Below are 12,314 nucleotides of genomic sequence, written 5' to 3'. Positions count from 1 at the left end.
TGATTTCTTCTTGTCTCGCTTTGCTTCCCTTATCAGTTTTCTACAATTCCTAGCTTCTGATTTATATTCATTACTATCAGTTTCCCCTTTCTTCCGTTTATCTTTTTTTTTATATAACTGCCTTCACTTCCCCTCTAAGATAGATTTTCCTTTTTTTTTTTTTTTTTTTTTTTTTAACAGCCTTCTTCCTTGATTGTGGCTTTTTGGATATCTAGTAAAGTGTTCTTAAACAGTTCCCAATTATCATTCACAATTTTCTGATTAAATTCTTACTCCCAGCTGATTTGGCTCATAATTGTGAAAATGGTGCTTTAAAAGAGACAAGGTGTGTGTGTGTGTGTGTGTGTGTGTGTGTGTGTGAGAGAGAGAAAGAGAGAGAGAGGTCTACCATGTTGGTAGCAACGCTTTCAGAATTAGGAAATTGTCTTCTATATTATTTAGAAAGTCTAAGGATGTTTTAGTACTGGTAACATAAGTTCTCCAGCATATGTCACTCAAATTGAAGTCCTCCATGATTCTGCAGCTTTTTTTCCTATACATTATAGATAGGTGTGTAAAGAGCCAGTCATCCTGTTCCCTAGTGTAATTTGATGGTCTGTTGCAGGTGCAAATGCCATTTAGTACCCCATCTTGTGCTTTGTCTTAGGACATTGATCCATAAGCATTCCAGATGATTTTCTTCCAAGTTATGAGTGACTTGGAAACAGATTCTGACATTGTTTGACAGAGTGCCAGTGCCACTCCCTCTCCCCTTTTGCCCATTTGATCCTTCCTAAATAGGTTATAACCATTGATTATAATGTTCCAATCATGCAAATCATCCCATCAGGTTTCAGTAATACCAACTAGAAAATGAATTTATGCTTATAAATGAGCAATTCCGGTTCCTCTTGGTCGTTACCCAGACACCTAGCCTTGATGTCTAGACAGTTCAAAAATTTCTTCCCCATGTCCTTTGGTTTCTTGATTAATTTTGTTCTCAACATCTCATTTTTGTGCTCAGAGTGCCCATTTTTTCCCTCTTTATTGTACCCTCCCCTATTAAAAAAAGTTTTATGTCCTCCTAACTACTGTAGCCAGCCTATCCCTGAGGAGACTGCGATAACCTTTATACTGAAGTGGAGACCATTCTGTAAGGGATCCATCCAAACTATACAGCCCTGTCTCCCCATAGAAAGTGAACGAATGTTGCACAAAACCCCAAACCCTCCACCCTGTCCCACTTACCTAGCCAGTGTGGTTTGCTTTAAGAATCATTTACCTTCTGTCTTCCTTCACTTGTGGGACAGGAAGGATCTCAGTGAAGATGGTTGGATATTCTTCTTCAGCATGCTTCCAAGTTCCCTGAGGTCATTCATTATCTGTGACATCTCATCATGCTGTATCATTAGGGCCAATATGAACATCCATCGACTTCAGAACCCCATCCAATCTAAGTGATGTCTTGTCTCTTGGCTCTAGGAAGGCAGCATGCTGTCCTGTTGTCTGCCTATTCTTTGCAGAATGTTCTCTAGATTCTTCTGAGTATTGAATTCACTACAAGGCTCATCTGTCTTCTGTGGATGATTAGAGAACACTTTGTCAACAAGCTTGATTTTCTTACGGATTAGGCCAAGCTGCAATCCACAGGTGTGGCCTCCATTCCCTTGGACCAGCTGCATCTTGTGAGGTATCTTCCACAGTTTCCATGTTTCTAGTATCAAAAGGAAATGTCTAACTGTGTGGAATTCCTCCTTGTCCTCTTTACTCTGATGGCCACAGCCCGAACATCATTGTCTGTCTGCAGCTGTGTAGAATGCTGCTGCCGTGGCCTGTTGCCTCTGATGGTTATAAACTTCCAGGCCTCTTTTTCTGATTTCCTTTCTCCCCAGCTCCTTGGTGGCCAGCTTTTTTCTTCCTTGAACCTTGAGTACTGATATTTCCTGAAGCTGGCTGTCTTAACAGTAATTGAAGTATAGCCATGTATTTCATGATGTGAATGGGGGGAAATTAATAAAACATTTTAGAGATTGTGAATAATGGTGGCGGGGGAGGGGGGTTAAGTTCTTAAACACCATTAAATATCCTTTATGTAGGTGGTATGGTTAATGCTGACTGGTTCAAAATTTAATGGAACTTCAATATTTCTGTAGTACTGCCAGCAAATCTGTCTCAATCTTGTCCTGTAACCACCTTAAAGTTGAAATGACTTTGCTGAGCAACCTCATAATAAAACATTTAATAGACTGCATGAAATCATGTGTGTCTGCCTTAGTTCTGGGTGAGCTGGAACAATATTTTAATGTATAAAAGTGTAAGGATTGTTCATGTGTTCTCAAAGCAAGCTATAGCTAGCCTATCTAATTTTAGACGTGCGTTGATGCTGTCTCTTAGGGTATGTCTACACTACGAAATTAGGTCAATTTTATAGAAGTCTGTTTTTAGAATTCGATTTTATACAGTCGATTGCGTGTGTCCACACCAAGCGCATTAAGTTGGTGGATTGTGTCCTCACTACCATGGCTAGCATTGACTTACCAAGCGGTGCTCTGTGGGTAGCTATCCCACAATTCTCGCAGTTTCCGCCACCCATTGGAATTCTGGGTTAAGCTCCCAATGCCTGATGGGGCAAAAACATTGTCGTGGGTGGTTTTGGGTACATGTCGTCAGTCGCCCCTCCCTCTGTGAAAGCAGCGGCAGACAATCGTTTCACGCCAGACACCAGGGCGATTAGAGGAGCACAGCAAGGCGTGCTGCACATCAGAGAGGCTTCGAAAATCAGTTTCATGTCAGGCAAGGCTTCGGTGTGACAGTTGTGTGTGTTTCTCCTTGATGCAAACCCACCCCCTTTGTTGATTTTAATTCCCTGTAAGCCAACCACCCTTCCCCCTTCGAAATAAAGTAGCTATTGTTTTGAAACGATGCATTCTTTCTTAATTTAAAACAAAAAAATTGATAACTAACAAGGTAGCCCAGGTGGTGTGGGGGAGGAGGGAAGGACAAGGCCACATTGCTTATTGTAGCTACACTAAAAATTAAACTGTTTGAATGACAGCCTTCTGTTGCTTGGGCCATCCTCTTTAGTGGAGTGGTTGGGTGCCCCAGAGCCTCCCCTCCACGTTCTTGGGTGTCTGGGTGAGGAGGCTATGGAACATGGGGAGGAGGGTAGGCAGTTATACAGTGGATGCAGCGGGGGTCTGTGCTCCTGTTGGCTTTCCTGCAGTTCCAACACACGCTTCATCATGTCCGTTTGCTCCCCCATTAGCCTTAGCATCGCATCCTGCCTCTGCTCTTCACACTCACTCAATTCTTTCCTGGCCTCTGTCACTGAATGCCTCCATGCATTAAGCTGTGCCCTATCAGTGCCAGAGGACTGCTTGAGCTCAGAAAACATGTCATTGCAAGTGTGTTTTTTTCGCCTTCTAATCTGTGATAACCTCAGGGATGGAGATGACGGGGTTAGGGGGGGGCGTAGAAACATTCTATGCTCTACGATTCTGGGGGGAGTACATGGTCACCTGTGCTGCTGAAAGAACAGAAGTACTTGTGGCACCTTAGAGACTAACAAATTTATTTGAGCATAAGCTTTCGTGGGATACAGCCTACTTCATCGGATGCATGTAGTGCAAAATACAGTAGGAAGATATATATATATATATACACACACACACACACACACGAAACAATGGGTGTTACTGTGTTACTATACATACCATAAGGAGAGTGATCAGTTAAGGTGAGCTTTTATCAGCAGGAGAGGGGGAAAAAAAACTGTTTGTAGTGGTAATGAAAATGGCCCATTTCCAGCAAGGAAATATGAGTTTATATTATATGATGATGGCCCATCCATTACACAAAGTAAAACTATTTCCCCATGCTTATTCCTACCCCCACCCCCATTATAGTTCCTCATATCTCCTTGTCAATTGCTGGAAATGGGCCATTTTCATTACCACTACAAAGTAAGTACCACTACTTGCATTACCACTGCAAGTAAGCTGGGTTCTCTTCTGTCTTATGTATCATTAACAGAAGCATTTACTGAGGTCCAAACAGTTAAACCTATGTGAACCATCAGAGACAAAGGTGTAACACAATTGTCACTGAGAGCATGAGAGAATATTTTAATATGATGCATAAGAAGAAAAGTACCTAGCTTGACTTTTAGATCCTAGATTAAATTTGTAAGTCTGACAGTTAAAAAAGCCAGTTGAATTGCGAACTTGACATATATGATAAAGAAATCATTAAGGCAGCAAACACTAAACCCTATAATGCCAACTTTAGAGTCACTTCGCAGGATAGCACTGTAATTTAAGTTAGATGAAGGTTAAGGGGAACTTGATTCATCACTCTTAAGGCTGGTCTACACTGTGTGTGTGTGTGTGGGGGGGGGGGGGAATCGATCCAAGATACGCAACTTCAGCTACACTATTAGTGTAGCTGAAGTTGCGTAAGTATCTTGGATCGAATTACCTGGAGTCCAGACGGGTGCGGAATCGATGGCCGCGGCTCCCCCGTCGACTGCACTACCGCTGCTCGCTCTGGTGGAGTTCCGGAGTTGGCGGTGAGCGCGTTCAGGGATCGATATATCGATCCCGGATAAATCGATTGCTACCTGCCGATACAGCAGGTAGTGAAGACGTACCCTTAGAAATAGGAAATGGATTCCCAAGCTGCTTCTAAAATGGCTGGTGTAGTTGCTTCATAACAGCTTGTTTAGTATATCTTTACAACTAGGCTAGCTCTTTAGGCTGACTTTGATTAACTTTTTCTCCATGTATTCCTGAGTTGGTTTTTTTTAATAGTGATATTTGAGTCATGTCAATGGCAGGTGGCAGACTGACTTGATCATTATAGCATACCATGAAAAGGAGGACGTTCATTAATAATATACGCCACAATTCAGGTTTATTGTGATCTGTTGTCTTGCAAGCAAGTACAGTGTGTGAATTTAAAAGGGGCGGGAGGAAGCAGTCGAATAAAAGGAAAGCATATTTGCAGTATACACTTTTTTGGGAAAATGTTGTATAAAGGTTCAAAAACAAAGCCCTTGGAGAAGAACACATCATTTGATAGCTGAATTAACTTTATCTATGTGAATTGGTTTTTTTAAATATATACCCTCTTCCTTTAGACCTCAGGACATGGTTGGGCCAGAACTGATATTACCTGCAAGCATCGAATTCAAGGAAAGTTGTGAGTATTTAATAAAGCTTTAACTATAGTTTAAAATAAAATATTAAATATAACAAGGTAAAAAACTCAACTTTTTTTTTTGTTAAAGTCAATCACTTTAAAAACTCAAAAGGAAACTTAGCAGTAAAGTTTGGAAATCACTTAAAAAGAGGTATTTATTTTACCAATATGGCTGGCTTGGTGGAGAGGGGAGAAAAATTATTCAAGTAGTAGATGGGTCCCTATGTAGTTTATTGCAAGCACATTGGAATTCCCGGTCTCCAAAATAAATTAAAATAGAACCAGAGTTGTTAATAGAAAAGAGATATCAGATTGAAACCATCCCCCTTATAAAAAGTTCCACATATACTGGCTTGTAAGTTAATAATAAACTAGATCTTGGTCAAAAGGCCAGTTGAGTTAATATTCCATAAAGGGTATCAAGTAAAACGTTAGCTTTGATGATAGTTTTTTTTACTGTCAAAAATATTGTAGACTCTTGGCTATGCCACATTATTATGGATTTTTAAAAACTTCCAGTTGTATAAGAAAATTTCAGGCCAGTGATTGTCTGAAACCTCACAGCACTGTAAATTGGACATTTGATGAGCAAATAGAGAAACTGTTCTGACCGAAATGTACTGTAAGAGAGCTTTTGGAAGGGCACAGTGAAAAGGGAAATTGTATTTTATTTTATTAAAGAACAGTACTGTCGCTGGAGTAGTTAACTTGATACAGTAGAACCTCAGCGTTACGAACACTTTGGGAATGGAGATTGTTCGTAACTCTGAAATGTCTAGTATCAGAGGGGTAGCTGTGTTAGTCTGTATACACAAAAACAATGAGTCCGGTGGCACTTTAAAAACTAACAGATTTATTTGGGCATAAGTTTTTGTGGGTAAAAAACCCACGTTTTTGTGCATCTGAAGAAATGTGTTTTTTTACCCATGAAAGCTTATGCCCAAATAAATCTGTTAGTCTTCAAGGTGCCACCGGACTCCTCACTGTTTTTCTGAAATGTCTGTAATTCTGAACAAATGTTATGATCGTTCTTTCAAAAGCTTACAACTGAATTTTGACTTAATACAGCTTTCAAACTTTACAATGCATAAGAAAAATGCTGCTTTTAACCATCTTCATTTAAATGAAACCAGCGCAGATAGTTTTCTTACCTTGTTAAATCTTTTTTAAACTTTCCCTAATTTTTTTAGTAGTTTAGGTTTAGCAGAGTACTGTTTTTGTTGGGTGTTTTTTGTCTCAACTGATTGCATGCTTCCGGTTCCAAATGAGGTCTGTGGTTGACGGGTCAGTTCATAACTTTGGTGTTCATAACTCTGAGGTTCTACTGTACATAAATGCGAAATAACGTAGAGCTATTTCCTCCTACATAAAGTCTCTTAGCTTATATCTGGATGATTTATTGTCCTACTTTAGTAGTTGCAGTGCATAGTTTAGACAGTTAGGAACATATGAGCTAAATAAAACAAAAGAAACTCACCTTCTCATTTCATTGAATTATGAAGTTTTATTTTATTCTTCCAATCCTCGGGTGACTTTTTTTTGTCTGTTTCCACAGCTGAAGATGCCTTCTTATCTGCCATTATTAATTATACCAACAGCTCGACAGTTCATTTTAAATTATCACCTACTTATGTTTTGTACATGACATGTCGGTATGTATTGTCAAACCAGTACAGACCTGACATCAGTCCTACTGAGCGTACTCACAAAGTCATTGCAATAGTCAACAAGATGGTGAGCATGATGGAAGGAGTTATACAGGTGAGTTTTGATCTGCAGAGACAAGTCAAAGGAATTTAAAATATATACATAAATTTCTTCAGAAAAGTCTTTTTTCCCCCGCTCTAGGGTTTCACTCAAAAGGTTGCTGAGCATCAGCTTGTAATGTATTTATTTCTCTTGTAAAGTTTTTTTTTCTTGTGAGATAGTAAACTAAATTCCCTTTTAGCATTGCATAACCAGATGCTAATGCCATTATTCCATTGATAAAGACCTATATGAGGAGAGTAAAGGTGATTTTTTTTCCATCTCCACATTGTTGCCCCATTCCCCATAGCAAAAAACCAACAAAACAAAAAACCCACCACACCCCAAACAGTTCTAAAATCAGTCTTTCCATTAATTATTTTTGATTCTCAACCAATTCTGATGTGACTTGTAATTGATTTTTTAGTAATGCCTTATAAATACTGGGATTTACATTGATCAATTGAGTGTTGTATAGAAAATACTTAGCTTAAAAAAGGAATGTAATTATTGAACTTTGGTCCTGTTCCTCTTACTACGTACACACAAAGATATTACAGCGTTTAGTATTTTTATTTGATTTTTTTCTCAAATATACTGATTTGATACCAACACGTCTTGCACAAAGAGAAATTTAAGATATCAGGGTAAAAGTTTTAGTATATAATATGAAACCTGATCCTGCGTTCCTTGCACATATAAAAATCCCAATGAAGCCTATGGCATTCTTGCTTTTACAAGGAATGCAGGATCATATCCACAGTCTTGACTTTGAAATCTAGACAGGAAAATCTTGTTGTTGAAATATGCTTCTACTGTATTTAATTTTACCATAATATCCTGAGAAAGTAGTTATAATATTTTGTGTTATTACTAATAGCCCTAACTCATCAGTTGCAGATTTTTCTCAGCAGGAGCATTAAAATCCATATTCTTTATAATACATAAAACACAAGATTACATAAGTGTTTTCTTAAAAATTATCAATAAATGAATTATTGTTATATACTTACATTTGTGTATTATGATTTACATATTTCATTGGTGCCTAGAGGCTCAGGGCCCCATTGTGCTAGGCATTGTACAAACATAACAAAGAGACATAATCCCTGCCCCAAAAGAGCTTGCAGTCTTAAGTGTACAACTATAAAAAACAGATAAAACAAATAGATGGAGCATAATGAAATTGCTGGTCAGCATGAAAAACTGGTCACAGCAAACCAACTGTTAAACTTTCGTAGGCATTACAGTGAATAAGAATTTTAAGAAGGGAGGAGAACAATGAGGTGGCTTTGCAGATATTTACAAAATGCTTCTCCCGTGCATAAGGTGGCATTGGAGAAAGTGCAGTAGTGTTTGTAAGAACTTTTTTATAAAAGGGAAATCAGGACTTAACATTTGAAGAATGCGAACAGAGGCTGATGTCTCAAAACAATAAGGGATAATAAATGGGGCATTCATAGACCCTGAGAAGCCCTAAAAGTGAAGACAATTAGTTTGAGTTTGATGTGGTGATGTAGGGGTAGCAAGTTGAAGGATTCAAAGAGTGATGATGATTGAAGTGGTGAGCCAGGAAAATGATCTTTTCAGCAGAATTTTGAATGGATGTAGGTGGACAAAGAGGGAATTCATCTTGGCCATACAAGAGAATGTTGCAGCAAGCAGAAATGATAGAAATAAGGAGATCCTAAATAAGAGACTTAGCTGTATGAATGGAGAGGAAAGGCTTGATTTTACACACGTTATTCAGGATGAAGTTGCGGGCTTTAGATATGGTCTGGGTGTGAACATCTACAGAGAGGCCTGAGTCAAAGACGATGTCCAGGTTTGGGCATGAGTGACAGGGAAGATGGTACTGTTTTCCACAGTGACTGAGAGAGGAGCAGCAGGGGGAGGGTTTGAGGGGCAAAGGATGAAGAGCTCTGTTTTGGCCATGTTAAGTTTAAGTTGGTGGCTAGACATCCGTGAGGAGTCAGAGAAAAGGTGATACGTCAGTTTTGGTGGAAGGAGGAAAGTCAGGAGTGGGGAGGTAGATCTGAGACACATCAGCGTAGAGATGATAGCTGAAATTATGAATGAGATCACTCTGAGACAAGGCCTGAAGGGAGAAGAGGGAATCAAGGATTGAGCCCTGTGTAAACCACCCCACTCCCCACCATAGAAGAGGGAGGATGAGGATAATCCTCTGAACGAGTGATTACAGAGGTAGGAGAAGAACCAGGAAAGGACGGTCATGGTAGCCAAGTGAGGGACAAGATTTCAGGAGGAGCATGGTTAAGGAGGATAAAGACAGAGTATGTTAATTCTGAGCTTTGACCAGAAAGAGTTCATTGGAGACTTCGAGAGTCATTGGTGGAAGCTGATTTGGAGAGATATACAGGATGCAGTTGGAGGAGAGGCACTCTAGACCATATTTGTACAGCGAGTGGGGCAAGAGAAGTAGATGGGATGAGATCACTGGAGCCAAATGGAGAAGCTAGAGGAGGAAAGCAACAAACATCTGTGCCAGGGACTGGGAAGAGGAGATACTGGTCAAAATTCTGATTTTTGCCGATCAGAATTATAAAGAGACTTCTAGTGTAATTTCCAAAAGCTACTATCTTAAAATTTTGTCAAGTATTTTCAGAATCTTTGGTGGTAAAAATGATAAACAGCACAAAATATTAAGATTTCATATGATGGGGAGTACTTTTATGGAAGGGTCTGAAAAAGTCAAGTAGTGAAGTAAAATCTATATTGGAATAGCAGAAGGCAAAATATAGTTAGTGTAGGTTGCATGTTGCAGAATTTTGTAAGTTTAGTGCAATATTTTATTTGACTCCGTATTTTTCGTTGTGTTAAAAAAACCTCAAACCATTGTTTTAAATTGAAAACCATGTATTAATCTGTTTCCCACTTTGTATTTTATTTTTTAAATTTTCCTTTTGTCCCTGTTTGTGTTTGTACATTGTCTTCATTTCAGTTATGTGTGGGCAAGCTCTCTGGAATTAGCATTCATTCTGCTACAGAGAGACTTGGCGGATGCTCTGCAGGAAGTCTGTTGCACTGACTCTGAAACAGCTTGTGGTTCAAGGGCATTCCTTGAACTAATTGGCACTTTGGTTCTTTGCTGTCATATTACTGGGTCTACCTAAAATATAAGTGGTCTCAGTTGTGTGTCAGCCACTGATGAAATATATTTAGGTGTATCTGTGAACATAAGTGTTATACCTTCACATTTAGTGTCTGATTTCTAAAACTACCATGATTGTTCACAAGTTTCTTTCTTCTATTCTGTTTGATTTCCTTCGTCCGTTTTTCTCCAGGAGGTAGACCAGGTTGATCAGGTAGGATATACTGCTGGGAACTGATCCTAGCTATGTTGGCTTAGCTCAGTTTCTCATGCTGCTTCCATGTCAAAATACAATATTCAAACAGCTGGACTGAACAGTTCATAACACTCATTCAGCAACTGGAACATGCAGTACTAAAATTCTTTTTGACTGTGCAACCTTTATCGGCATTCCATAATTTCTGCTTAACGCACTTCAGTGTGGATATGAAATGACCAAAGTTCTTTTTCTTCCCTTTTTCTTTTTTTTTTTTTTTTGTCTGTGGTTCCTATTCTTTGGATCTCATCTGAGGTTGCCTAACCTGGCATTTGTGGTCGGGAGATGGTGAGATAGATCAGTACTCGATACTGAGCTGTCTGGTGTCAAAGCCAGTGACTAGCAGTATCAGGGTGGCAGTGGGTAACAGCTAATATGTGCTTATGCACACGCAGATTACCAGATAATGCATACAGCTAATCTTTTAGCATTGCATAACTAAATGCTAATGCCATTATTCCATTGATTTCACTAATGGCAACTGGACAGAATTTTGTACATACTGTATATATTTAAAATGTAACTTATTTGTTGGAAGAATTGCAGTATTATCATTTGTTATATATAGAAAAATATTTTGCAAATATCTGGTATCTGAGGTATGTTTGAAATGGGAAATGTACTGGTCTATCTTTGGAGCTCTTAATCTAATAATTTCTGATCAGAAAGGACCTGCCCTATATTGTTTGCTACTTCTCTTTTTACTTACAGAAGCAGAAGAATATTGCTGGGGCACTTGCCTTTTGGATGGCAAATGCATCTGAATTGCTCAATTTCATTAAGCAAGACCGAGACCTTAGCCGAATTACTTTAGATGCGCAAGATGTTCTGGCACATTTGGTTCAAATGGCTTTCAAGTAAGGGATTTTTTTTTCAGAATTTTGTTTCTTTTGTATATTTGCCATATGGAAGTATTAGGCTTTATTTCTATACTTAGAAAAAGTGCGCAGTACTTTTCAAAAGTTCTAGATGTCATGATTCTTTAGTTATATTGAAACCAGTTAAAGAAATGCATAGGGAGTGGACAAGCATTAAATTTTTAGTTATTTCATTGAGATGGATCGTTTGGGCTGTAGTGAGAATGTAAATTGCATCACTTTCTCGTGTTCCTTGCTAAGCAAATTCTACAGAGATCCTGCCCTTCTGAGTGGTTAGGTGCTAACTCGATTTGTTTAAATCTATATACGTATCTTTTTATAATTGTGTACAGTAGCTAGCCAAATTTTTACACATCTGATCATGAAAATGTTGAAATACCAATCAAAGTTGCTATTGACTACATACACCTCTACCCCGATATAATGCTGTCCTCGGGAGCCAAAAAATCTTACCGCGTTATAGGTGAAACTGCGTTATATCGAACTTGCTTTGATCCACTAGAGTGTGCAGCCCCACCCCCATGGAGCGCTGCTTTATTGCGTTATATCTGAATTCGTGTTATATCGGGTCGCGTTGTATTGGGGTAGAGGTGTATTTGTTTGACATTTTGGTCAGTATCTGCAGCCATATATATAGCTTAATCCCTAGATAGGTTGTTTGTGGATTAATCAGTAGTTATCTGCAGCAGCCATGCATTGTATTAGCCCATAATAATGGCTGGAGCTATCTCGTTCCATAATTTCCTGTACTATGTATTTTTGTTTGATCCTCCTCCAAAGCTTTACATTGGTGATTCCTCTCTCTCCCCCCCCCCCCCCCCCTTTCCGCCTTTCTGGCCATCTGATGTCTAAGTCTGAATGAGTTTTCAAGTTTCAGCACCAAATAGTAAGACAGATTTTTACAACAGCATTAAATATTCGAAGTTTAGTTTGGAGGGAAGGGTTTCTGTTTCTTAAGATTGGCTTTAGGGTTATGAAGGCATGTCTGGCAGATCAGGTGGTGATGTACCACATTATTTAAAAGGGGGGGAGGGGGACTGATGGCCTGGGGCTAGAGAGTGAGTATATATGTATTTAGTTATGGAACGTGACCTTATCTGTGGGCTTCTAAACTTTGCAATTACCTAGTATATTCTCTGATTTG

The 12,314-nt window shown here is 39.0% G+C and overlaps 1 protein-coding gene across 16 annotated transcripts in view; it reads left to right on the top strand.

Moving 5' to 3' along the window:
• The window catches only part of AFDN (afadin, adherens junction formation factor), a 220,145-nt gene that overhangs the window by 132,483 nt on the left and 75,348 nt on the right, over positions 1-12,314 (top strand). For 9 of the 16 annotated variants that reach the window (XM_054021685.1, XM_054021677.1, XM_054021680.1 and 6 more), the window contains exons 13-16: positions 5,117-5,178; positions 6,734-6,939; positions 10,230-10,250; positions 11,004-11,149. In XM_054021685.1, the coding sequence (XP_053877660.1) occupies positions 5,117-5,178; positions 6,734-6,939; positions 10,230-10,250; positions 11,004-11,149 (435 nt within the window). The remainder of the gene's footprint in view (positions 1-5,116; positions 5,179-6,733; positions 6,940-10,229; positions 10,251-11,003; positions 11,150-12,314) is intronic. The other 7 variants (XM_054021691.1, XM_054021692.1, XM_054021690.1 and 4 more) reach the window with 1 other exon arrangement.

This window comes from Malaclemys terrapin, chromosome 3 (assembly GCF_027887155.1).
Source record: "Malaclemys terrapin pileata isolate rMalTer1 chromosome 3, rMalTer1.hap1, whole genome shotgun sequence".
NCBI classification, from domain to species: Eukaryota; Metazoa; Chordata; order Testudines; family Emydidae; genus Malaclemys; species Malaclemys terrapin.
This window is presented reverse-complemented; position numbering and strand designations above follow the sequence as displayed.